This window comes from Argentina silus (genome assembly GCF_951799395.1).
Source record: "Argentina silus genome assembly, chromosome: 15".
Classification (NCBI taxonomy): domain Eukaryota; kingdom Metazoa; phylum Chordata; class Actinopteri; order Argentiniformes; family Argentinidae; genus Argentina; species Argentina silus.
The window spans coordinates 4,900,739-4,924,902 of NC_139669.1; the positions used below are offsets into that span (position 1 = coordinate 4,900,739).

Consider the following 24,164-nt stretch of genomic DNA (forward strand, 5'->3'; position numbering starts at 1 on the left):
GTATTCTCACTTGTTCTAAGAACCTGCAGTAGTATTAATGCAGTGCAGGAGGATCATGTTGGTGTGCCGTGTGTCCCCTGGCTCTGTCCTTGGTCTGATCTTGTACTTGGTGCAGTGTACTGTAGCTAGCTGCAAGGAGAGGAAGTCTCTGATGCAGGGAAACAAGTGGCCCTCGACTGTTATCACAAAAACAGATCTTATTTCCTTGCGCTGCATCATGAAAGGCCACAATATCCTCCTGCCAGGTAGTGGATATACTCAGTCACAGATCAGGTCAGACAGACTTTTTCTGTTTCCACTGCTTCTACAGCTTCCGAGTCGCATCAATCAAGAGTCAAAAGCTGAGGGAACTGTATACTGTATACAGAAAATATCACCTCAATATACAGAAATACAGTGCCTTCGGAAAGTATTCAGACCCCTTCACTTTTTTTTCACATTTTGTTGTATTATAGACTCAATTTAAAATGGATTAAATTAAAATAAATTTACTGAAATTTGAAAAAAACTAGTTTTTGGCTTTGTCATTCTGGGGTATTGTGTGTCGATGGATGGCAAATTATTTGCCATCCATCGACACACAATACCCCAGAATGACAAAGCCAAAAACAAGTTTTTTTCAAATTTCAGTAAATTTATTAAAATTGAAATACAGAAATACCTCATCTACATAAGTATTCAGACCCTTCACTATGACACTCTTAAAATTAGCTAAAATGCAAAAATGTAATCAACAAATCACTCGATAAGTTGATCTTAATGAGTCCATCTTAATGCAAGAGTCCATCTTAATGCAAGGATAATAGTTCATGTAATTTTGGAATTAATATCTTTGTTTTTTAGGAATCAGTGACACACTGTGTAGATTAGGATGTCACTACCAAACTCCCCAGTCCCTGCCGCTGACAAACATACCCATAACTTAATACAGTACTACTATTCTTCACACGAGAGTTGGTGCAGAAACTGCCTTGCATGTGTTGGATTTGCACCAAACTTAATGCTTTGTAGTAAAACCAAATAAACACATTTCCAGCCATTTTCTTTGCTTTATCACTTGGATTCATTGTTGCAAACACAATTATGGATATGAGATAGATTATTTTCCATTAAGGTATTCTTTTTGGCCACTTGGTTCTAGACAATTTTGTAGAGTGACTGAGATTATGTTGATTATTGTGCTTTTTCCTTTCCACCATTCAACTTTGTTTTCTCTTTGTCATTCTGGGGTATTGTGTATGGATTGATGGCAAATTCTTTTAATTTAATCAATTTTAAATTGAGTCTATAACACAACAAAATGTGGAAAAAGTGAAGGGGTCTGAATACTTTCCGAAACATTCCCAGGCCATCCTGTTGCTACTATTGGACACAAAAAGCACTTGAAGTAGGTTGACAGACAAAGCGTGTTTGTTTGCACTGAGGATGGTTGCGATGTTTTGCACTTCTTTTCCAGTCAGATTTAATGGTGAGAGTGGCTCATCCTAACTTCTAATAACATAGTCTGCACCTTTGACAAAGTAAACCAGACTTAAATACATAGTTTAGAACTCGACTCTCTATACCACTGACGCAGATGGCAAAATAAATGCATCTTGACAAAGTCAATCAAAGCCTGTCGCTGCTCTCACCAAGAGTTGCTTTAGATCTATTGGCAGTAAATAGGAGAGTAGTCGTTACAGGGGAGTAATAGAGGTGAAATGGGATAAAGCATCCATAGAGTAGGTTGTAATGACAGTGACATCAATATGTGTCCATGTTTCAAAGTCATTTTGGAGTCTTAGCAGAGCATCTGATGGACTCATGGAAAATTACTCAACATTATGCCTCTGAGAGTATATGCTTTTAAAGTCAGAGAGACGTCATTATTTTTGACACAATTTATATTGTCCGATAACCTGTTCATTCAGCTCCAATCAGTGGCTCACTCTTCTCAGCCATTTCTTACTTACTTTGTTCTGATAAGCCCTCTTCATTGACAGTCTGTCATTTGTCATTCAAAAGCTGAATCTGCCAGTGACTAGCTGTGAAAATAATTGATCGATTACACAAGGTAATTGCAAAGTCCATTTGCCAGGACCAGGTAGGCCTAAGTGTATGTAATTATGATACATATACACAGTCATTCTACACACAGTATGCCCAGCTCTCTCAGTAAGTTCCAACTTCTGAAGCAATGGGTGTCAAACCCAACATGACCCCATGTTTCTCCTGGCACCTACTGTAGGAGTGTTGGGTTCCAGTGCCGTGAACTCCCCGAATGAAGGCCAAACTAGTGCTGACAGCCCACCCACGGACCCAGGGGCCATGGCAACAGATCAGGGAGTTATCACCAGCACCAGGAGCCCCAGTCACAGCACTCTTGCACTGTGTCTGCATCATAGAACGATTCCCTTTTTATTGGGTCTTCAAGGCAGTGGCTTGATGTAAACAACGTTTGAACAATTATGAGCCTGCAAATCTCCTATGCGCCTGAGGTCCCGTCCCTACAGTCTACCTTGTTCCGGTGTACCGTAGCGTCTTCCATACGTAATCAGAGCATTGTGAAATACACAGCCCTATGGGATCCACTGTGTTGAGAATGTCGATTCTGCCATGAACATGAAAGGAGAGCAAGATACTCTTATGATACAGTCTGCGGCTCTCTGAATTCAACTCAGAGATTCGGATTTAATCAGAACAGTGGAGTGGGTGTCCATTTTCAGAGTGAAGGCTGTTTTGACAGTGCAGTGGTTTCTGCAGTACGAAAGTTAGGCTTTATTGCCTTCTGTGCAAGATTGCAGAGTTGTTGTGATACACATGCCAAGTATCAAAACAAGCTTGGTAACTACCCTACAGCTGTGCTGTAATAAAAAGGGTAGGTTTGGGGCCCTAACAGACCTATAATGTTACAAGTATGCCAGATAATGAAAAAGGAATGGAGAAATGATGTGGTCGTCCTTCTGAAACCACTGAAGTTCAGTCTGTCATGACTTTAGCCTGTGCTTTCATACATACATGCTTCTATGATCGTTAATTTTTTTAGTGGTGTAGGAACTTTCCGGTGCTCATTAGCCACTAATGCTCTTCGCCTGGCCAAATTATCCCCGTGCATCTAAACGATCCAAAATACAGACTTACAACTTTCACAAGCTGTTACTAAATGCTACTTAGCTGTGGGAACACAGAATGCAGTCTTGTGGATTCATAAAAATGTGGTACAGCTGAAAACCAACCAGAGCGACAGTGAGACATATCGGCAACAGAGGTGACCTCCCTGATGGCCGTCAGGCTTATCATTCAGTGGCTCGCACAGACGTTCGCCTCAATATTTGGTCTTGCGGAGTCTGTTTCTCATTCATGGAGATGCATGAATCTTAGGGGGACGCCTTTGATGAATATTTCATGCTACATCAACGGCCCTTTTATTACAGAAGATTGTCCGTATTCAAACAGTGGAAATGTATTCAGATGAACAATCAGCAACAGGATTCATTCAACATTCCTCACAAGGAAAAGGTACTCCCCAGTCCATCACAGGGGCAGAAGAAAGCCAGAGAGAGAGGGAGAGAGAGAGATAGACAGAGACAGAGACAGAGACAAGGTGAGATGGAGTGAAAGGGGAAGAACCCCTTTGTGTCTTTCACCTTCTCCATTTTATTTTTAAACTTTTTTGTTGGTTGTTACCCATTCCAGTACAGCGATATCAATCACAGGAGCAGGCCAGTGGAACTTGGGGGTGTTATGTCATTTACAATGTCCTGAAAAGGTGCTTTTGTCCTGTCTTTGAAAGACCCTGTGAAAGGCCCTAGGAGAGATGGGAAGGGACGGTAAAGATTGCAGGTAGAGAGAAAGGTCACACATGGCTGTGCAAAGGTGTGATTATGTGCTCTGTCTAACCTTACAGAGCATTAAAGGGACAGTAAAAGAGTGGACCAGAGCCCAGGCTCACCTGTCAACAAGTGTGTATTTACAGTAAGAGAAATACAGTATATAACTTTCGCATCAGATTCTCCTCTTCTATGACTCTTGTGGAGAAAATATTTTTCGAGAAATCCATTGTATTTTCAGTCATTTCAAGCTGAGTTAGATCAGAGAGGTATAACCCAACTGTAACCCAAGATTTTATTATTTATTTTTTTAAAGGAAATATAAAATACAAAATAAACTAAACTGAAGTTTTCTCTTCAGATTTTTGTAACAATCATAAAAACAAACAATGCCTCAGACAACATTGTGTCCCAGTCCCTGAGTTTGCCTGTTCGGATGAAGGAACGGCTCCCCAGGCTCCCTCACTGTCCCTTCTCCTGAACGTAGCTCTATTATGAGCACAGTAGCTCGTATCAAAGTGATTTATTGCTAGAGAGAGCTCAAGTTGTTTAAAATGGCTGGTGCGATTAGTCATATATGCGTCGGTGCTGAAAAAAGGGGGGACCAACGGTGCTCCAACAAATTAACAGCAGCTGCAGACTGTAGTCGACCACGGCGAGGTGGTCAAACGTGGCAAGCGGCTGAGAGTCACTAGGGAACAAGGAGAAAAAGTGGGTCATTAGACTCCTTTCTGGAAAGAGAGGGGGAGAGGGGAGGAACTGCATGTCTGCTCTACAGACTCGACAGTGAAGCTAGAAAACGCCCATTTGATTTCACCAATATAACTACATATTATAATTATAATTATAATTTCTGGAACTTCTGTTGAAATACCTCTTTTGTAACCCTACAATTATGCTCCTAAAATTCCACACAGCATAATTGTTTGTTACGTATTTAGATCTTGCATTTCTAGTAGTAAAACATTAAACAGTTCAGCTTGAAGTGTTTTTTTGGGTAAATTCCCAAAAGCTCTGTTGCCCTACAGCATTTGAGCTTTCATTCCAGAGTAAATGTCACATGGCACAAATTGAAATAGGAGTTTTTGTATGATTTCCAAAAATCTGCTTCCATTAAACTGCTATAGAGTTCCTAAAATTCCTGCACTGCATTTCAACTAAACTATGAATCAAACTGAACTTTCCTCAAGGATTTAATGTACTTGTGGACACTTAATAAATCACATAGCTTTTAGATGACTGCCTAGAATTTCCCTGAATAGAAAGCTGCTAAGAGCTTGCTGTACAGGAGTAGTCAGGGCTCAATGGAGTCCAGAGAACAGTGCTATTCTAAGAATTTGGAGAGGCTATTAAGCTAAACAGAAGGACAAACTACGCTTTTCTTGGTTTTTATACCTCAGCAATTAGGAAAACAACAGAAATGTGACATTTACAGCCCCTTCAAGTCAGGAATAAATACCCAGCTGCTAAATTTGGCCTATATACAGTACCGTAATGAGAGGATTTGGGAATTTGACTGTTTGAGTATATCTACAGACAGCAAATGATGGAGAAAATGAAAAGTGCAAGGAGAATTGATCTTACTAAAACAATAGCAGGTGTGCTGCACACATAGAAAAAGGTCATTGCCCCTGTACAAATTATGGTACTGCACAAATAAGAACGATCGTAAAAAAAATAAAACAGAATTCATTCCGTATTTTTCTGGTATTGATGCACCACAACATTGCCTATTTTAGACGGGCGATGCTTAGCCATCAACGCACCTTCGCCCTGCGTTGTGTTGGGTCCTCTGTTTGCTGCCAACGCCAGCCTCAGTGAGATTGATATCATGTACCGCCCAACAGGCTCGTTTGCCTCTGCACTGGCTAAGTTGATGATGCATTAGCAACTGACCACTATTTTCGAAACTGAATTTTCCAAGCTGGCGCCTGTCCAGAAACAGCTGCCTGTCGTCAACTGACATCACCAAATGGCTGAGTGTGTTTGGCAGCCCAAAAGCATTGCCACTCCATTTATCCATATTCTACAGGCCTTGGGAGCTGACAAGACTGGTAATCAATGTCCACAGGCATAATCCCCATGTCTCCAGACGCCTCACTACCAGATCTGCCTGTCTGTCCTTGCTGCCCACAGCACCATACACAGACATCCATCCACCCAACAGTAGCTGATTCTGTGGACTTTGACATGCATTCAACACATGTGAATGCCATCTGCGATCCTGTCTACAGCTGATCTATACAGGCTGAAGTTATTTCCCCAGTGGGTCTTCATTTTCCTGCAATATGTCTATAGGCTTTCTTTGTTCCTTTTACTCTGTTTAATGTCTCATATGTCCCAGAGAATCTTCCGTGGGTTGTTTTTATTACCTCTCATCTTCTTGTTTGTCTAGCTGCCAACCCTCTGTTTGAACATGCAAACATCCCCAAGAGAACAGAACCGAGCTGTAGATTAAATTACAGTGTGTGTCTTTAATTTTAATAATTCTAGAAGGCAGTGTAAGATTAGTAGTAGTGGTGGTGGTGGTGGTGGGAGTGGTGGCGTGTTCAGTTTCTTAGAGGTTGTAGAACCTCAGCAGTGGTAATTTTCAATGTTTCTAACAGAGATGTTCCTTTTCCTTTCTTTGATAAAACAACATTGCAGAGAAGAGTGCAACCCTGGGGAGACATTAGCTGTTCTCATGTGACTGCCCATGTGAACAGGCTTGAGTTCTGTTAAATCACCAGGCTGCAATTTGCTGCTGGAGGACAAGGAGCCAATGGTGGTGGTGCTTCAGCAGGGGAGAAGGAGAAAAGGGAATTTTCCGATAGCTCACTGGCAAACAACCAAGACTGAGCAGTTGAAGCCATTCTCCTCCTCTTGCAGATGTTTTGACTTTACATTCAGCCATAAAGGAGTCGGATGAGCCGTCTACCCACGGGACCATTTCTCTAACAATGGTCCTCGTGTAATGTCCCTCTCTGTAATTCGCCCACTACATTTTCATCTAGAAACAGTAAGAGGTTCAGCCAGAATCCAAGATGTACTGTTTGTCAATCAGGACCTGATGCTGTTGAACCTGAGGTTGTCTCTCTTTCTCACAATACCTCCAGACTATGACTTTAATTGGTGGCCGGTATCCTGTCTGTGTCGCCACCCACTTCTATCCATCACAGGTTCGCCCGGGGCTCCCATGAGACCCGTCACTCTGTGGAGGGCCCGCCCCTGTGCCCCCACTCCCTCCCGCTGAGTGACAGGCGTCTGGTTCCGCTCCAGTGGAACCTCTATCTCACAGCCCTCAAGGACAACTGGGGGACATGTTGTCATCAGCGCATCCTTCCCTTCCATCCACCTCCCCCTACACACACACACACACACACACACACACACACACACACACACACACACACACACACACACACACAGGCACACACATACACATACACACACACACACACACATAGACATACACACACACACCCCTCCCCTTCCTGCCCACTCACGTAGCAACAGCATCACCATGACCTTTCCTTAATGTCCTCCGGTGCCACGCCAGAGCCCATTCACACAAACAACCGGCGGGCTTGGTCGTACCTGCTGTCTCTCATTCACTCCCCTGCTTGTGGGTCTGTGGGTTTGAGTTTGAAGCCATCTGGGTTGAGGTTGTCAGGGACCACATCGGAGAAACACAGCGCAGAGGAACAATAAACAAGGCATTATCTGGGAGAGCTTCAATGCAGTACACAATGCACAGCACTATAGTCATATGTTGGAGTGCCTTTCATGCTGTGGAGCCTTGGCTTCGCTGCCACTTATGATGGTGAGGTAAAACCTCTCGTGATGTGTAAAAATAACTAAACAGTCCGTCCCAGAGGGGAAACTGGGAGATACTGACAGTTGTTCTTGGTACAATAGGTGGTGTGACCTTCAGATCCTTTTACTACAGTTTCAAGGTAATACTCCGGTACTAGGGTTGGGTTGGGTTGCTGAGAAAGGTAGGTAATGACCTTACATTGATGATTAATATTGATGTGGTTCTATGGATGTTTCTATAACACTTTCTCCTGCTCAATATTGTGCAGTAACATCCATAGAGAGGCCATTAACCACAGATTATTGTTGCTGCTTTGCTTGCTGATAACAAAGGGCAAATTATGTATTCCACAATGATTGTTCTTGCAGCTGGAGCTCATTGCCATTCTTCTAAAGTTCTGAGGCCAGTTAAGAGTACAGGAAGCTATTTAGGACAACGTCAATGTTGAACCCGAGCCATTGGTTTCATTATAAAACTTGTGTAGCTAAATAGCAGCCATAAAATCAACATGAAATTGCTTTGTGAGTTCTTAGGATGTTGAGATACCTGTGCCCAAGGTGATAATGAGGGAGTCTCAGTGTCTTTGTACCTGCTTTACACCTTGAACTGAAGTCCTCCCTGAGCACTGGCCTTTCCCGCATACGCCAAGTCTCACGGAAAGCTAATTAACTTTCATTATCTTTATTTCTTTGGAAAGTCGAGGTCTTTTGTGAGGTAGTCAGGATGCTGTTGCTGAGCAGTATGTTCTGGAAATACCTGTTGTTTCGTAACTGGTCAAAGGGGGCGAAAGAAACAAAACAGAGCTAGAATGAAGGCCAGGTTTGTGTACTCAGTGGAAGTGGAATATGCAGTGGAATATGCAGAGAGAAAGTGAAAGATGTGTTTTGGACACAGGCTAATCAAACCATGTATGATATGAACATATGCCACCCCTGGTTTAAATTATATGAATAAACTCCAACATTTTTGCTCTAAAAAGCCTTACCCATGACCTCCTTCAGCAGACTCTCACCATACCACACCTATCCTGTCCCCAAGGATCCCCAAGCCTTTCAATTAATATTTTCTGCACACAAAAAATTAAATGCATTCTGGCCAGTTCAAAACATAGAAAAATGAAACCCAAACTGTTGTACGACATTATGTTCTATTTCTACTTTGTGTGATGAGGAGAATCTCATTGCTGGATTGTCATCAAAAGTGATATTTGAAAATGTGATGCACTGTATTAGTATAAATCAATAATTCCCTAGAATCCATTCTCCCATTCCACCTTTATGTTAATATAGAAGAGAATGCTCAAATGGAACTTTAATCCACCACCCAGACTTTCAGACTGTTTAACAGCCTTTCATTCTCTCGTAACTGCTCGACTGACAGTTGAATATCAGGTCCATCTTAATTTGGCTACATCTTACGATTTTTTAGAACGAGCTCCTTCCCGAGCGAAGGCCATTGTGACCCATGTTAATGGCTATTTGTATTCCACAGACATTCTTGCACTGATCTCTTATTAAGAATGATATCCCTTTCAATCATTATTGCTCTCCTATCAAGGAGTTTGATGGCAGCGTATGGCATAGGGCATTTAAATGTCATGAGTAATATATGCTGGTAAATGGACAAACAACATGTTAAGCATAAGTATAAGTATAAAAGGTGCGCAGTAATGGTTGATTTTGTGTTTTGCTCCTAACAATTTGAGGACCTTCACATGTTGATGTGGAATATTAATCTAAATGGACCTCATTGGCCACCTGCCTGTGCATACACATTAATCAACTCTCCCATTGGTCTACAGTATCGGGCTCTGATCTGCCACTGAGACAGATGAAGATGAACTCAGCAATATATTTCTCATCATAACACAACACTCACATAAATATTAATAGCGTAGTTTTCAGCTTGTGGGCATGAATCATTTTTTGTAGACAGGGAATTTTAAAAGCCGCCCATGCATGCCCAAGAACAGTACATAAGCAAGAGGTTCTGATAAACAACAGTGCTTCAAGGTACAGAACAGCCAAGAAAAAGAAACAACTAACCAAGTCACATATTAAAAGTGGCATTTATTCTACTTAACTTGAGGCATACTTGCACAGTTTCTATAGCAATGCATTTTCCTATTTGAACTTTGAGTTTGTCAATATACAGTATGTGTATACATTGTCAATGATTGTTATCACTGAACTTGTTTATGAATGTTATATGGTATAAATGTAATTCACAGAATAAGTATGTACAGTACTGTATGCCTGAGACTCTAGTGTAGTGGTTGTGTCAGTTTAATGGTGTGTGTAAGTTTGGGCCTGTTGCCCATGATATTGAATAAACCCACCTGCATCAAGTGAGTGCTGCCCCTCATTAATCTTCCTACTATGGGATTACCCATTAGACTAGTGTATGTTCACCAAAAAAAAGTCTGATGTTCCACAGTCCTCTCCTATTGGTTTGTAACTGTCAGTGAGGGTGTGGAAGCCTGATCCTTTCTCTCCAGGTGTGCAGCCATCCACACAAGGCAGCGCTATTGGTTGAATGTTGACCTGTCAGTCAGGGTGAGGCTGCCTCTGATTGGTCGTCTCTCTCCAGGTGTACGACCATCCATACAAGGCGGTGCTGGACGGTATGGAGACAGACAGTGTGATGGAGATTGACCCCGTCCACCACATTGAGATTTTCAGGATGGGCAATGGCACCAATGAGGTGCTGGAAGTCCACGACTTCAAAAACGTGAGTTTCATCAAAGCACATGTTATGTACAGTATAATGTATGCATGCTTTATATCTCTTTCCTTAATCATAGCTAAAGTGAACAATGATGTCATTGAGACATTTTATTCTCATTCAGCCCCTTACTGAATTGCTGTTGTATTCTGTAAAAGCATTTCTCCTCTTCTGAAATCATATCTCCTTCTTCAACAACAGCTATTTTTCTCTCTGGTGGAAAAAGCTGATATGACAATTGTCAGAAATAGCACTACATATCCAATAATAAGAGCTCTAGAATCCCTTTCCCTCTCTCCCTCTCTCCCTCTATCCCTCTTTCCCTCTCTCCCTCTATCCCTCTTTCCCTCTCTCTCTCTCTCTCTCTCTCTATCCCTCTTTCCCTCTCTCTCTCTCTCTCTCTCTCTATCCCTCTTTCCCTCTCTCTCTCTCTCTCTCTCTATCCCTCTTTCCCTCTCTCCCTCTATCCCTCTTTCCCTCTCTCTCTCTCTCTCTCTATCTATCCCTCTTTCCCTCTCTCTCTCTCTCTCTCTCTATCCCTCTTTTCCTCTCTCTCTCTCTCTATCTATCTCTCTCTCTCACACACACACACTCACGCAAACATGTACGCACGCACAGACACACACACATAAACATGCCTGTTGCTAGTCCTTGCTCTATCCAGTTTAAATTATCCACTTCTGTCAGTGAAGCAAATCCACTGAGGAGGGTTGTTTGATTCGAGGCGCTGCCACGGGAGACTGAGGAACGAGTGAGTGAGCAGAATAATTCCAACCTCATTGTGATTAAAAAAGAAAAGGGGAGAAAACACAAACCTTATTATAAGTTATACTAAGTGTTAGCTGAGGGCTGAGTTTGGAATTGATTTTTTTAAAAGAAAGGATGTTGCAAGTCATTACACACACTAAAGCTACCTTAAAACAATCTCCGTCAAGCCCAAGGGCTGTACAAGAGGAATGGAAATGGGGAGATAATGCCATCAGGACCACAGGCAAAATCCCCTTTGTATTGTTTCAGGCTAATACCAGGAACATCCTGCAGGAACTAAGGGGAAAAGGACTGGAAATACGAATTCCACAACAGCAGAGACTCATTACATTACACTACATTTATGGCATTTAGCAGATGCCTTTATCCAAAGCAACTTGCAACACATACATTTGTCCAAGTAAGAGAATCACCTGTCCATCAGTCATCATAAGAAAAAGTAATCTATGCTAGGACCAGGAGCTATTGGCAGTCACAATGCTAGAAGAAGGAAAAATTACTTTTTCTTTTTTTTCTTTTTTAAATTTATTTATTTACAGTAGAGAAACTGTACAGGGGGGTAGTGGGGATGAAGAGGTCTTTAGGAGGGACAGTTAAGATGTAGCTTGAAGAGATGGGTCTTCAATCTCCAGCGGAAGATAGGCAGTGACTCTGCAGTCCTGACAGCAGTGGGAAGCTCGCTCCACCAGCGGGGCGCCAGGACAGTGAAAAGCCATGACCGAGTAGCGTGGCTGCATCCACGTAGAGGCGGTGGTGCCAGTCGGCCAGCCGAGGTGGAAGAGAGGAGTGATCTTGCAGGGGTTTGGGGGCTGACCATTGTTTGCAAGTAGGGAGGGGCTGTTCCCTTTGCCGCCCAGTAGGCGAGCACCAGGATCTTGAAGCTGATGCGAGCTGCTACCGGGAGCCAGTGAAGGGTGCGAAGGAGGGGGGTGACATGGGAGAATTTGGGGAGATTGAACACCAGACGGGCGGCAGCATTCTGGATGAGCTGCAGAGGTCTGATGGCGGAGGCAGGGAGCCCAGCCAAGAGTGCATTGCAGTAGAGATCACAAGTGTCTGGGCCGAGAGTTGTGCTGCTTCTCAGATGAGGAATGGGTGTATCCTTCTGATGTTGTAGAGGAAGAATCTACAGGAGCATGCTGTCGCTGTGAAGTTCGCCGCACAGGGTAAGTGGTTGTCAAGGATCACCATCAAAGTTCTTGGCTGTCTGGGAGGAGGTCATAGTAGAGTTCTCCACTGTGATAGAGAAGTCTTGGAGAGGAAGAGCAGCTCAGTCTTGTTGAGGTGGAGCTTGAGGTGGTGGGCTGACATCCAAGCGGAAATGTCTGCAAGACACGCAGAGACACGTGTTGCCATCTGTGAGTCAGAAGGGGGGGAAGAGAGAAAGAGTTGAGTGTCGTCTGCGTAGCAGTGGTAGGAGAAACCATGTGAGGAAATTACCGAGCCAAGAGGTATAGAAGGAGAACAGAGGGAGAACAGAGGGAGAACAGTAAGGGCCCTAGGACAGAGCCCTGGGGGACCCCAATGGTGAGGGCTCATGGAGAGGACAGCGATCCTCTCCACGTCACTGGACGTGAGAGCTGGCTTACTCGAGAGCTGGCTGCCATCCATAGCATTATTCAACAGTCAATTGTAATCATAATGGTCACAATACACCCACCAACACTTACGCTGTATTTCCATGTTGCTATTCTTCAATTTATGTGTGTTATTAATTTAATTTCACATCAGTCTTTTGTTTATAATCAGATGGAAGACCTCGGTTCATATATTGTACACAGCATCATTATGCACTGAAGGTTACGTTCTTTTGTGGAATCTGCTATATGGAGTTAAACCACAAAATAATTTAGGGGACACAATAACCTTCAAACAATAACAATACCCAATAATACTACTAATGATAGTATGAACAGGTATGTTAAATATTCATGTAAAACACACAGGAGAGGAGAGTATATGTTTTCGTAGTGTGGATGGTGAACTCTCAGTTTATCATAAATGCAAAAGATGTATTGTAAACGTTTATTCAATCTAAGCCAATGGACTCATAGTTCTCATATGACAAAAAATTCTAAACAACATACCAGAGTGCAGGAGATTACCTGTGTGGGAGATATACAGTACCTCAAATGATATATTGGACGATATGCTGTATGCCTACTTATGTTCTGTTAATCCAGTCAACAGATACGTTATGTGATATACATTTCCTTAGAATAAATAACATTACAAACTGCAGTACTGTATCTGATCCAGGCATTGTGTACTGTCAATCACATGAATCCTGAATTACCCTCCGGTGACCGTAAACAGATGTGCTAGCCCAAGCTCATCAGAGCTAATACTAGATGACACAGGTTTAGGCCCTTACACACAGTCGCTAAGGGGCGAGGTTGTGGTTAATTTCACTCTACTGACTCTCTGATAATTCCCTTCAATAAAAGGGGAGGTGCATCCTGCATGTTTGTTTCGTCAACATGTCACCTACTGTGGGATGACAGCCAGTAGACGAGATAGGGAACGGAGCCCGCGAGTGACAATGATTAGAACAGCGTTCCCCAACCTTTCCCCGCAATTGTGATGTACAGTGCCTACAATCAAATGATTGTTCATTTGGAAAGCTGTCTCTGGACATTTGCACGTTTAATCAGTGAGACAGCAAGCCCGTATTTTGATGTTGTTTCTTAAACCTCATCCCTTTCCCATTTCTTATCCCTGTAATGATGTCTTTTCTTCATTTTCTGGTTGACCAACCCTGGTAATCATCGCATCTCATCAGATTGTCCTATCCTCTCCGCACAGTCGCGGCTTGCCATTACAGTAGGCTAAATTAACCCAAGGCTCGTCACAGTCAGACATAAACATTATGCTTTTGTGTTTGGGACTATTATTGCCTCATTTTTTTCCCTCACAGGTGAAATGTTACATGGTGGATTATGACAGCCGTCGTTTCGCATCCTGTCATATGTAGGGTGTGTTTGCGTTCGGGAGAGACGAATTGACTGAGGTGGAAAAACAACGTCCATATTCCTGAGTTACATCTGATTTAAAGAAGATGTTGCCGTGATCACCATGTATATATAATTAAATTCTGATTGAATCAATACCATTTTCATGGTACTACTTACTGTGATACAATGTTAAAGAAACCGTGGCATGAGATACCTGCAGTCTATTCTCATACTGTATGCTGATGAGATAATCTCGGTTATACAGCCAGCACAAGTTATAATCTGATACTAGGCTATCTCAGATATATTCTTGCAGAACTACTTAGTTGAACACAGAATGGGCATAGATAGAGAATTAACAGATATGTCTGCTCTGTTGAAATAGGGCTTTCTCTGTCAAATTGAAAAGGCCTGGATTCCACATAGTTTTCTGGAGGATCATGAATGGTTGTGAAGAGAGAGTGGCTCTTCACTTCAGTGCACAGATTAGTAGGGTGACAGGGACCTATGACTGGCTAATTCAGCGGGGGCAGCCTCCGTAGAAACACTTTACCCTTAACAATGTCACATAGCTCTCTTGCTGGGGATATTCCTCAATGAAGTAGGCCCATTGTTTAGCAGTGGTAGGGGAAACCCTATTTTGCTTTCAAAGTACGGGAGAGTTGAGCCGTTTTTTACATTCTGAATCACAATGTCAAGGGAAATATAGTATTATTCTAAGACAGATATCTACATATATTTCAGGATGTTGTGTATCATTGTAAATATTTAATGCAAACAGTTTTAAAAACATAGCTTGTCCAAAAAAAGTGGCCTCTTGGTAACAACCAGGTATGGGGTAAATTGAGCATAAGGACAGGGTAAATTTGTAAGCCTTAAGGGTACATAGAAAGAGGCAAGTTGTTGAAACTGGTCAACAAGTTTCTTTATGTGATTTGCATGCTCAGATTCCTTGTGTTTTGCATTTATACTGTATACTCAGGGCATGATGGTGTCTGCTCTGTAACAATAACATCCACAGCCCCAAGGGGGGACAGAGCTCTGGGCACAGGTCAGCCATATTCCAGCACCCCTGAAGCAGTTAGGGGTTGAGGGGTAAAGGGCACAGTGGTAGGCACCTGGATATGATGCCAGTAGCCCTCCAGTTATCAGCTCACATCCGGCTCCCTCCTGGAGCAGGGATCGAACCAGCAACCTTCCGATTGCTGGCCGGCCTCTCTAACCTCTAGGCTACCTGCTACCTCCACTTGTCCAGATGAGCTTCGGCAGTTCCCGTCAGCTCCAGGAATGTAGAGCGGAAATGGCCAAGGTCTCCACAGTAGAGACAGCAACCTTCGCGCCTGTTTCGTTCTCGTGGGCTCAGGCAGGCGCGACCCAGCTGCATGGGCTCCTTAGGGCTTGGCTTGGTGGGCTTGGGGTGCTCTGGAAACCAGAAGACTGGGGTGGTGTTGAGGTGGCGCTGTCTTACTCGCTCACGGATGTGGTTGTCGATCTTGATTGCCATAGTTATCAGAGACTCAGATGGTATCAGATGGTCCTCTCCCAGATCACAAGAAGCCAGTTCATCATTGATAGAGGCACACAGACCGTGGTAGAAGGCGGTGATTAATGCTTCTGGATTCCACCCACTCTCTGCTGCGAGGGTCACGAAATCGATCGCGAAGTTGGCCACTAGCAATAATATTTCAGACACAGTGCTGGTTTTCACGCTGTTAAAATAAAGTATAAAGTTAATTTATTTAACTCTGTGAAAATCAGTTTTTTGGATATAACTCGCTTGCTACTTTTTCCTTGTGCTTTCCTCCATCATAGACTCTATGAAATAATGACACCTCTTCCTGAATATGTGGTCGCATGATTATTTTTGTATAGTTTCCCAAAAACAAGGGGTGGCTCAATCCTTTGGCACGACTTACCCCACTCTCCCCTAAGGCTTGTGTTGTAGGGGCTGAGCTATCGTTGAATGTCGTTTTAAAAAGATTGAGAAAGAAAAAAAGATCAAAACACACCTCTGCTTCCTCATTAGGTTTTAACTTCTCTGACTTGTTAGGAGCTTTGATTTTCTTCTGGAGACTGAACGTTATAAAACCTTACCAGGCCCACATCACAGAAAACTAATAAATGATACATATCTGAATTTTGATTATTCCTTCTTCTCTCTATTTTACCTCAAAGGGAATCACAGGGATCCGGTTCGCCAAACATCAGAGATGTTACATCAAGACCCAGACCAGAGAGCTTCCCAAAGTAACTGAGGTGGAGGAGACAGAGGACACAGAGATACTGGTAGGACTTCTTCTCCTGCGCCATCTGCCACTGACTCTCTTTATGACTGCAGGGGCATTCATGCATATTGCAGAGGGGTAAGCAGAAGGGAGCAGTACTGTATGAGCAGCACGCAGACACTGACTCTGTCCGTCCCATCCTATCTTTCTCCGCCTTTTCCACTGATGTATAAACTTGCTTGCGTCTCCAGTGCCTCAGAGAACCGTCAGAAAGCTGCCCACAAACCTATAACCCCCTTTGTGGCTCACATCAAATGGTGTTTGCTGTCAATCTTGAACCAATATTAATTTTTAATCATCTCCTCCAAAGGCTCAACCCAAATAGCCTAAAGGGGGTAGTGAGAGAGAGGTCTGAGGGAGAGGTAAGCCATTAAAATTGTCTTTTTTAGATGTTTGCTCCGTAAATTTCGCTTCTCTCCACTCCAAGCTTGGAGTGATTCATCTCACTTCTCTTGGTTTAATAGCTGTATTTTAAGTTCAGCAAGAATGACGGGGGAAATTCTATCAATCAAAATTTCCAATTTGTCCATGTCACAGAGCAATCCACAAAGTGTGTCATCTGTAGAAAAAAAAAAAAGAAAAAAAGGTCACATTAAAAAAGAAAAAGGAAATCTCTCTCCCAAATACTTTGGCCTCTACCATGCTTTCATTTACATGTCACATTAGCACTGTGGCTGGGAAATAACTGATGCTCCTCAGTGCTTGATCATAAAAACAATGTTGGTCCATTGTCATGCCAAGTATGTCCCAAATATCCTTTTTGACTTTAGGTACACAAGCTGTTAAACCAGAGCTAAAACCAGACTGCATCCCATTTCCCTCATCTTTTTAATGTCTCATCCGTGTTTACAGATACTAATTGCACAGCCTACACCATATGTCCCTGCCAGTTTTGTCTTCTAATGCGCATTGTGCAACCTAATTTGATTTTTCTGTTAAGCCACAGCTGTGGAATCAATCAGATAGGGCTTTGGCTTTGGCTATGGTGAAGAGGAGACAGGCGGAGAAGGGGAGGGTTGTTACAGAGGACCCACGTGGTGTCAGATGAGAGCAGGTTGGGTCTGCTACCAAACGAGCTACCTGGAAACTAGCCCCATGATCAGGGCTTTGGATGAGACTACTGTGGGAATTCTGATTGTTTGATTTGATTATATCAGATGATTAATGTATCAGATGGTGTCAAAGCATGTTGTCATATGGTTACATTTCCTGTTTGGTTCTGAATATAAGAGCTTTATGACAATACTACAAGAAGATGATCTACCCATCACTCTGTTCCACCCTCTGGAAATTGAAACACAAACTATTCTATCGAATTTCTATAGGATAACAGATGAGCGTGAGACCACATTGGAGGGAGTTCTGGGAGAAAAACAGAGACCTTGGGCTGACCTCTGATCTCTTTAAGGCCTATACCTTACAGTGCAATGCATGAGAAAGTAGAACTGCATGAGGATCCTCCCACTCACACAGTAGCCTAGGGAAGGCTCGGTACACGTCTTTCCTCGGGTTGGAACCATGCGGACCTCAGATGGGCTGGAGGTAACAGTAATGGTTTACAAGTTAGCCCTGCAGCCGCGGGCTATGTAGCTATGTGGCTATGTGGCTATGTGAACGTGGGCTCTGAGCTGAGCCACAGTGGAGACAATGCAGCCGGTGGAGAAACTGCAAGCAGCTGATAAGGAAATAAAGCATCGGGGAGTATAACCAGGTGACAAACATGAATTGTTTGCCGCCGGTATTTTCGCCATTTTCAATTTGTTCCCTTGTATGAAATGAGGCAGGCTGTAATCCCTGAGCTTCTCTCCAGTTGTCCCAGCCTGAGATCAAATCGCTGTCTGTGCTCTCCTCCTTCAGACAAACAGTGTCATTGGATCCCCCTGTTCCTACGGGCTCACAATTAATATGTATGACCACAACTCGCTCCAGCTACCCAAAAACTCCCACTCAGATAAAACCACAAACTGAAAACAATGCATGGAAAAACAATAACACTTTGGAGTTATATGTGAATGCCTTGTAACTTTATACCTACGTATACAAAAGCTGTATGTATTTCTTAAAGGTGCAATCTGTAATTCAACATCAACAAAGTGGGCTTCCTGACACTTTTTTGGTAAACAAATGAGGGATGGAGCTGGAGAAATGTAACCTCTCTCAATGTCATAGACAGACCATCAGTGGAGTAAAACAAGCTTATATTTTGGGTTCTGATGGGGCGAGATAATTTGAACTAAGCTCATGAGTTAAAAATGGATGTACCAATTACAGATTGCCCCTTTAAACATATGGATGTGCATTACAGTGTGGAATTGTGCAATTTATGGGTTACAGCCAGATGGCTCAGTGTAATATTATGCCAAAGGTCTTGGATTTGGATATGATGAGAAAATCATAATTGATCCACAACTAACCTAACTCACCTTTACTCCTGTCATGAAGCAAATATTTCACCCTGAATACATTATACCAAGAGATGGCAAGTGTACTATAGGTTCATTAGACTGTGACTCATACTGGGCGTAGGGGAGTCACAGTAGCCGAGGAGCAACTGGAAATAGCATCATGACTGACACACTAAACAAAGAGTCTTTATTTCACTAATCTGTAATACTACCTACAAGACTTGAATTATGATATTGTATCAATAGAGAGAAAGATCACACCCCATAGGTGTGTATAAACTATTGCACAATGCAGGTTGAAGAATAATCATGTTGTCTTTTTAAATCACTATTCCACGGTAGGATGCTGACCTTCCCCACTTCCCCCACAGGCCTCTATCCTGCAAGTTGCCGGGGTCGTTTCTCAACTGTGAAGTCAAAGTCATGTTGCGGGGCTGGTGTCATGACCTCCATTAACTTTTTCAGAGGCTTTGCTTGGCTTCAGCGGTTAAGAGGCCCAATTAGAGGAACCTGTTTGTGTTCCTGGCCCTGCTTTTAATTTCTGCAGTAGTCAGGAGACTCTCTCGCCAGTCCTCTGAGTCATCATTAGTTTAGTGTGATCCGTGGTCTGGGCTACAAAGTGAGAGAGAAACTGTGTCAAAGGCTTGGCTAAGCACAGACAACAGCGCCAAAGTGGTGACATGTTGGTTCTTCTTTCATCTGGCGGAACAGTTCTTCCTCTCCTCAGGACAACGTCGTGTCACGTCACAACAAACAAGAAATGGCACGGAAAATAAATTCTAATAAAAACGGGCGCGGCGGGGGTGAGATGGAAAGGAGGGAGTGTGACCTAATATAAATGATACTGGCTCCCCACTGTAGCCCCAGGATTCTACATCAAGCTTAACTAATGTGCAATTAAGCTTTAGACTGGGAGAAAATCACCTTGTAAAAACATTTGTCAAGTGAACTGTTTTTCTGTTCTGGCTGCTAATTAACAAGGGAATGGGGAGAGAGTGTGTTTGCCTATGTATTTACATATACATGAAGAAAACAAATATCTGCACTGTTGGGGAATGCAGCTCCAAAGCTCTTTCATATATCTCTATTAGATAGAAGTGACGTGCATTCCCTATCATTAAGCAATAATAGTTTACTTTGCAGCTCATGAACTACAGTATCAACAAATTAAGCCCATTGATAGTGGTGTATACTGACTGAGACATGGGGGTGGGGGTGGGTGTGGGTGTGGGGGTGAGGAGGAGGAGGAGGAGGATACAATGCTTTATTGTGTCTGTCGCGTTTAACGATATTGCTGCCTCTCTCTGTGTAATAAAACACACACTAAAGTCATTTAAAAGTCAAATGTTTTCAGTCATTGAATTTCAATGTGATGTGAGAGAAAGGGCTGTGTGCCCTCCAGGCCTGAGAGGAAGGTGCAGAGGAAGAGGGGGAAGTCAAGGCCAGCAGGAGTCAGGGGGCAAGAAGTTGCTGTGCTCCCGGTGGACAATTGAGGGTGGTGGATAAAAGGACGAGGTTAGAGCTGTGCTGTGGCTCCAGGGAGAGGGGTGCAAATGCAGGGCACAGATCTCAGGGCTGAGTGTGGGCTCTGACAGGTGTGTGTGTGTGTGTGTGTGTGTGTGTGTGTGTGTGTGTGTGTGTGTGTGTGTGTGTGTGTGTGTGTGTGTGTGTGTGCGTGAGTGTGTTTGAGAGAGAAAGAGAGCCCGGATGTGTGGGCATGTGCGTGTGTGTGTGTTTGAGACAGAGAGAGAGAGAGAGAGAGAGAGAGAGAGTGTGTCTCTGTGTATAGGTGAATGTGTGTAATTGTTCGGTCTCTCTCTGCCAGGTGGGTGAGACAGAGGGCATGGACGTGCCAGTGGAGGACTCCCAGGTGTGGGTGCCTGCGGAGGAGCCCATCACTAACAGAGCCTTCCTCCTCAACTCCAAGATCTGGGAGATCTGCCAGGAGCTGCCCATCCACTGGATTCATCCCTCTCCCATGAGAGGTATCTCTGAATGCAGCCTATTACAACCTCTCCCTCTGGAAGACAACCCAACAGGGTCTGTTGAGGTCCAGGGAGATCACCTGATCTCATCATAATCATATGAGAGTAATGACAGAGCTATTCTACTAGCAGAGCATTGAACATGGCCAAGCTGAGAGATAGCAGATGGTGACCTTTCACCAGGCAATATACTGGCGATAATACTGTCAAGGTTCCTCCTCAGGTCGAAGTAAAACTGCTCATGATCTCTAATGTAAGAGCAGTTTAATAATAGGGAATAAGTCCACAAAAACAAACTCCAGGGATTAATTGAGATGACTACCCTTGTCATTATTTTAGATAGCTTCAAACAACTGATACAGAAGTTGTGTTGGAGTAAAGCCCATAAACAGCTGTTCTTGTCTCCTCTCTCCTTCTGGTGCAGACGCTGAGTTCCATGAGGTGGAGGATATGGAGGACATACCTGATGCTGAGGTCAGAGGTCAACGCTTCGCCCGTGACATCCTCGATCAGGCCCCAGTGAACGACTATGTGGGTACTGTTCCTCTGTCAGGCCTGGACCACACTGGGCCTGGGCCGTGGGTCTAGTTATGACATTCTGCATATGAATCGCTCACTAATTGATGCTCACTTTCATGGCTTGAAACGGACTTGATGTACTACAGGGCATAGAACTGGCTCTATATATCTGTTTAAGTAAGGACAGTTCATTTAAGACTCCCTTAATATCCCCCAGTTAATGGAGAGGAATATCTAGCCTTCAAAGGCAGCAACTTTCCCTACAGCCAGAGCCTTTTTTGCTTTTTTTCGAAGCTGCGGAGGCAGCAAGCACTGTACAAAGCTGCACTCCCAAGGTCACTCATTACTGAATAGATAGGCTACATTTATTAATCATGCCTTAATTATGAAGGCATAGAAATGAAAATGAAGAGGCCAAATGCTATATTTTCATGCATCTGAACTGCTCAATACTGCGTGATTAACTACCCATGACACATAACACACGCATGCACACAGGCAGACACACACGCGCGTGCGTGCGCGCACGCATGCACACACACACGCACACACACACACACTAAGACACAGACACTGTCTAGACTGACAGTCGCCACATTTCCGAAAATACATTAGTTAGTATACAGCACTGCCGTCTAAGATTCAGAGTTCTGAGAAACCGTGGGAGACACAAAGATGAGACAACATTTAACATTTATCGAGCCAGTCCCAGAAATGTCTCCACTCTCTTGTCCTCCCTCCCTCCCTCCCTCCCTCCCTCCCTCCCTACCTCCCTCCCTCCATTGTTGTCCTCTTGGGCTTCAGCGACAATGCTTTGTAATTAAAACAAACTAGGAGACAAAACCCTGTTTTCCCTTTTGAAATGCTCCTCCTCTATTAGTTGGGTAATACATGCGTACCGCTGCAGCCTGTTCCAAGGCCACGTCTGGCATCCAGCCAGCCATGCCGTGTTTGTGAGCCTAACGATAACACAGGCCTTTGTGACCAGCGTTGGGGGGGTGGCCATCTGTAATTGGGAATGAAGCTCTATTGATGCCCTATTGATGCCGGTGGGATGCCACATATCATAGACCTTCTTTCAGCAGAATGCAGTCTCAAACACACACACACACGCACGCGCACGCACACACACACACACACACACACACACACACACACACACACACACACACACACACACACACATCCTCTCACCTGATCTGTCATGGCCTCTAGTCTGCTTGATTCATATTTCGGCAGGATGCACCCACCCCACACACACACAGAGCACTTCTTTAACTAGAATAATCATTAGAATTTCAGTGACAGAGGTTGGGAGATATATGGAGATGGCCTTTAGCCGCTGCCGCCATACTGGAGCCTTGTGCTTGGTGGTGGCCCTGGATATCTCTCCCTCTGACTAAATAACTATCATCCCATCCACCAGGCAGAGCGGGAGGAATGGAATCACTGTCCTTGACCTGCATGAGCAAGGATAAGCCTCATACTGTATGTGATTGGGCCCGGGTCCAGTCAGCTCCCCCACTTGTAAACATGTTTGGGAGAAAGAGAGAGGGAGGGAGGGAGTTTGGGTAGTCGGCGAAGGGGCATGATGGTATGACCCTGTCCTGTAGCATCCCAGCTAGGACAAGGGTAAGACATCAAGGCTGCAGCCCATGCATCAGTACATGGGATGATTCACAGGAGATACTGTAGAGGGTAAACAAGAAATCTGTAAATATCTCTGGACTTGCCAAACTACAAACACAGGTACTGTTCTTCTTTGGTTATAGTTCCCCTTTAGAATGGCTAAAGCTGCAGCTCCCCAGTTACCCCATAAGTTAACCATTAGAGGTTTTACTTGGTGTGCAAATCGTATTTTTAGTACTAGACAATTCATATTCTTAGTAAAGGGCACTTAGAGGTTTCAGTCTTACCTATATTCTACTTGTAATATAGTGCAATGAATAGAGCAGGCTTTTGAGAACACAACACTAAACTAGTATTCTCAGTGTACGGTATTTGCACATGAGCAGCCAAGCATTTCATTCACCATCTTGTGCAGTCAAACCAAAACCCCTTGTAGCCCATGTGATACAGAGAGAGATGAAGATGTGATAGTGTTCCCTGGTGTTTTAATGGAATATTAGAGAGTGTGTGATCAGCCCTGATATAACATGAAATAACACAGCCAAGCATGTGTGTTTCATGCCAAGAGGAACACTAATCAGTGTGTGTGAAATAAGACTCAGAAGTGTGGAAATTAAAGGAGTTCCTGCTTGATTCGGTACATCTTATCCAATGACTGACTGAGTTTTCTACTTGAGTCATTCATATCCAAAACCTCATATTATGCATGAGGAGCTGAATTTGTGTGACGAAATCAGATGGAGCAACGGGGTAATGACTTTTACTCTTCATTAAAGCAACTTGTTTGTGAGTGACTGCCCGAGATTTCCCTGGGTGCACCATTCTGATCATCTCCACATCTTGTTGGAAATGGAAATTGAAAGCCAGACTGATTAATACGTGCACTCTGTTTTAAAAGGATAGTTTCGATTAATCTGTCTCTGCGGTACAATGCTACCTATTGTCTGTTTGCTTTTGTAATCACATCGTCATTTGATTAAAACAGTTCCTTCATTTTCCAAACCAAAGCTTAGGATTTCACACGGCCACAGTTTGGCTGTATGACGCTGATAAGATTATCGTTTGTCCATTGACAGCTTTCGTGTTTTTTCCATAATAGATTGTTGCCTTGAAGCTGATGACCCTAAACTTGACTAACACAATAAATCAGTAATTGCCTGCCTGTTTTTGTCAGAGTCATAAATCAAACACACCTTACAAATCATCTTTTTCCCCTTTCGTGTGTGTTGTCCCCTGTGTTGGGAGTATGTAATTTTAGTCCATTTATCATCACTCAGATGTTTGTGATGG

The 24,164-nt window shown here is 43.5% G+C and overlaps 1 protein-coding gene across 1 annotated transcript in view; it reads left to right on the forward strand.

Annotated features, from left to right (window-relative positions):
* tnmd (tenomodulin) overlaps window positions 1-24,164 on the forward strand; it is a 35,177-nt gene that overhangs the window by 8,558 nt on the left and 2,455 nt on the right. Inside the window, exons 3-6 of the mRNA XM_083686554.1 lie at window positions 10,195-10,335; window positions 16,227-16,337; window positions 20,567-20,726; window positions 21,151-21,257. Of these exons, the coding sequence (XP_083542680.1) occupies window positions 10,195-10,335; window positions 16,227-16,337; window positions 20,567-20,726; window positions 21,151-21,257 (519 nt within the window). The remainder of the gene's footprint in view (window positions 1-10,194; window positions 10,336-16,226; window positions 16,338-20,566; window positions 20,727-21,150; window positions 21,258-24,164) is intronic.